General features: G+C 40.4%; 1 protein-coding gene across 1 annotated transcript in view; it reads right to left on the reverse strand.

Moving 5' to 3' along the window:
* The window catches only part of POFUT2 (protein O-fucosyltransferase 2), a 29,310-nt gene that overhangs the window by 4,429 nt on the left and 21,894 nt on the right, over positions 1-2,987 (reverse strand). The window contains exon 7 of the mRNA XM_018572892.1: positions 2,696-2,876. Coding sequence (XP_018428394.1) covers positions 2,696-2,876 — 181 coding nt within the window. The remainder of the gene's footprint in view (positions 1-2,695; positions 2,877-2,987) is intronic.

Genomic DNA, 2,987 nt, shown 5'->3' on the forward strand with positions numbered 1-2,987 from the left:
CAGAGAGCTGTGACAGGATCGGGAAGTGAGCGAACGCCAGTATGCTCACCTCCCGATCTACTGAGCCGACCTGTGACAGTCTCATTGTCACAGGTCGGCTAGAACTATGAGGTGAGTGAAAAGCACTCACCTCATAGTTCTCCTTTAAAAGGTAATCTTCCTAGTTACAATTAAGCTGAAAAAAATACTATTCTGAAACGGATTTATACATCCTTAGAAATCAAAGTAGAACTAAACTATCGCAAAATACTTAGTTTTGTGAAGCTTTCGTAAATTACATCTAGTTTTTAAAAATAAATACAGTTTCTCTTATTTTGTTCATGTTTTGTCTACCTGTGCTGTACACATCCTGTGGATTTCTTGTATGGACTTGTGATATGCACACCCTAGCAACAGCTGACTGTCATAGTATACTGCTGTAACTTCAGCAGAATGTGACGGCACACTATGCGTTGACCTGGTTGCATTTTCTGACACAGGAATATGTGCAGCAATATATTTGGTTAAAGTCTTTGGGTTTACATACACTTTTAGCTTTTCACTGATTATATTTTATACCTCTGCATAGTAAAAAGAATTTGGGAGGGGTGGCAAAAAATTCAAGAGGGTATATACTCTCTGTGCTACACAATCTAAGACAGAAATCAAAATGGTCTGCACCATGTGAACAGCACCTCAATAAATATTTATTAGATATCAGTGTGCCATCATAAGCATCTGTTCCACACGATTTTGTTTCTTTAAAGGAAACAGTCACATGACTATGATGCACCATGATGCAGAAAAACAGCACTGAATCCTGTGCATTGCATCCCATCTTCCGGTCACTGTAAACGTGAAGCTGGTGATGAACTGTGCTTAAACTTTAATTGGTCTCTAAGCCACAAGTAGCCAACCCTACACTGAAGGAAAAGTTATACTCGTAAAGTTATACTCGTACACCCTGCTCTGGATGTGCTAGATCCCCAATATAAGAGGTATTGAATAGATCCCCCATATATTTTACCATATATCCTGAAACTAAGCATTAGACAGCAGCGAAATGTCCCCTTTAAAATCAGCCACCTGCACCAGTCTGGGTAGATTGAAATGCTACAAGGAGAGGTTGCCCCCTACTGAAGTTTATAGTCAGTAGACAATTTTCCAGTGTGTCGGCTGCTCACAGTTCTTTTCTTGGTCTCCACAAAATCGGTTGTAAGTTGTCTTTGGGTCAAAGCCTAAAATTTCTCTCTCCTCATGAATGCGGAATGAAAAAGTGGAAACGGAAGTGCCAATAAAATACCTGTGGACAGAATTAGACAAATAGTGGTAAAAGGAGGAAATATTAGGTGAGGTTCACTGCTTGTATCTTGCTACGCAGTTTGGGAGTATATGGAGGAAAACCAGTTTAGCAAAAAATAGACAGTTCAGTTTTTAAAGTGCAGATCCAACCAAAAACATTTTTGTTTTGAAAAAATTAAGGAAGGATTTAAATTAGGGATGCACCAATACCAGACCAAGTACCGATGCTTTTCATCAAGTACTCGCCGATACCAATTACTGCCGATAACTTTTTTTAGTGTCATGACAGTTTTTTCTAAAACAATACAGACTAATGAATTGAGGACAGTGGTGGAGTCCCAGGGCCTGGTCGCAACTGCGACCGATTGGACCCTGGTAGTTCTGCCACTGACTCCAAGCTGTAGATGGACTACAAATCTCAGCAATACATGATATAGCAATGCAGAATACCACCAGCTATAGAGGAGTACAAATCCCAGCAATACATTATACAGCAATGCAGAATAATTCCATCAGCTATAGAGGATATACTAGGAGACTAGTATATGAATTTTCTACATACTCTGTGCTGCTGCTCTGCTCTGGGGTGCCGGCCTGATGTCTCACACAGAGATGTGGAGGGTCTCAGAAGGGGCAGATGTGGAGGGTCTCAGGAGGGGCAGATGTGGGGGATCTCTGCAGGCAGAGATGTGCTGGAGGCGGAAGCGCTATGAGCAGGCGCCACGTAGTTCCCAAGAAGGCTGCAGAGAGGTCCCCAGCAATCACGGGACCTCAGGCAGCCGAATCAATTTGAAAAATGAAAGCACCGGTATTAGGGCATTTTTACGAGTATGCCCTGTATCGGCAACATGCCAGTATTTTAAACTACATTAAAGTTTCTTACATAAAACAGATATAATGTTTCTTCACATATATGTGTTAGGTAGTTGTGAGTTACATTTTTAAAATGTCTCTAGGTAGTGTTAACCAGGTCACACGAATTGCAATCCAACTGTTAAATCTCTGTGTAGTCTTCCTTAGATTTTCCAACAACTATGTGTTGCAAGGGCCTATTTACACAACCATAATTGTTGGTAAGATTATACAATCTCATTGTAATGTGTGTGGCCAGCTTTACCACCACCAACTGCACAGATATAACAGCTATATTTGGTTTGTTGTAATAGGAATTTGTTAATAGAATTTAAAATATTTACCCCTGCCTGAAATTAAGTACGGACAGAAAATGTAGATTAACATGGGTCAGCATGAGATGCCACCCTACCTGCCATGGGCACCGACATGTCCGGGATCAACTTTTGAAGTTCTTCAAGATCTGTAAAGGAAATAGCATAAGTTAGTAATTGGAGATTTTACTACAATCCTATTCTTTTAATAAGCGTAATTGGAATGTTTTTATACTTCTGGCACTGACCTTGCCTGTCAGAATCAGTAGCAATAAACACTTTCTTGAGCTTCAACTTCTTTAAGAGGCTGTGAATTTCTTCAGCTGCTCGTCGTAAGCTAGGCACATCTTCTCTGTGGCCCCAAATAAAGTCTTTTCTTCGAAGATGTACAGCAACATAAGGTCCTCCTAGAGGTGTGCTTGGCTTTGCCTATGTAGTAAACAAAGGTCATCAGTATCTCACTGTTGAGCGACTTGCAGTAAGTCCAGATTAAAGGATAATGGTATGTTTTATAAAAGGTACAGTCATCTTTTTACTCCC

Source organism: Nanorana parkeri, unplaced genomic scaffold, assembly GCF_000935625.1.
Source record: "Nanorana parkeri isolate BGI_ZX_2015 unplaced genomic scaffold, ASM93562v1 scaffold2162, whole genome shotgun sequence".
NCBI lineage: Eukaryota > Metazoa > Chordata > Amphibia > Anura > Dicroglossidae > Nanorana > Nanorana parkeri.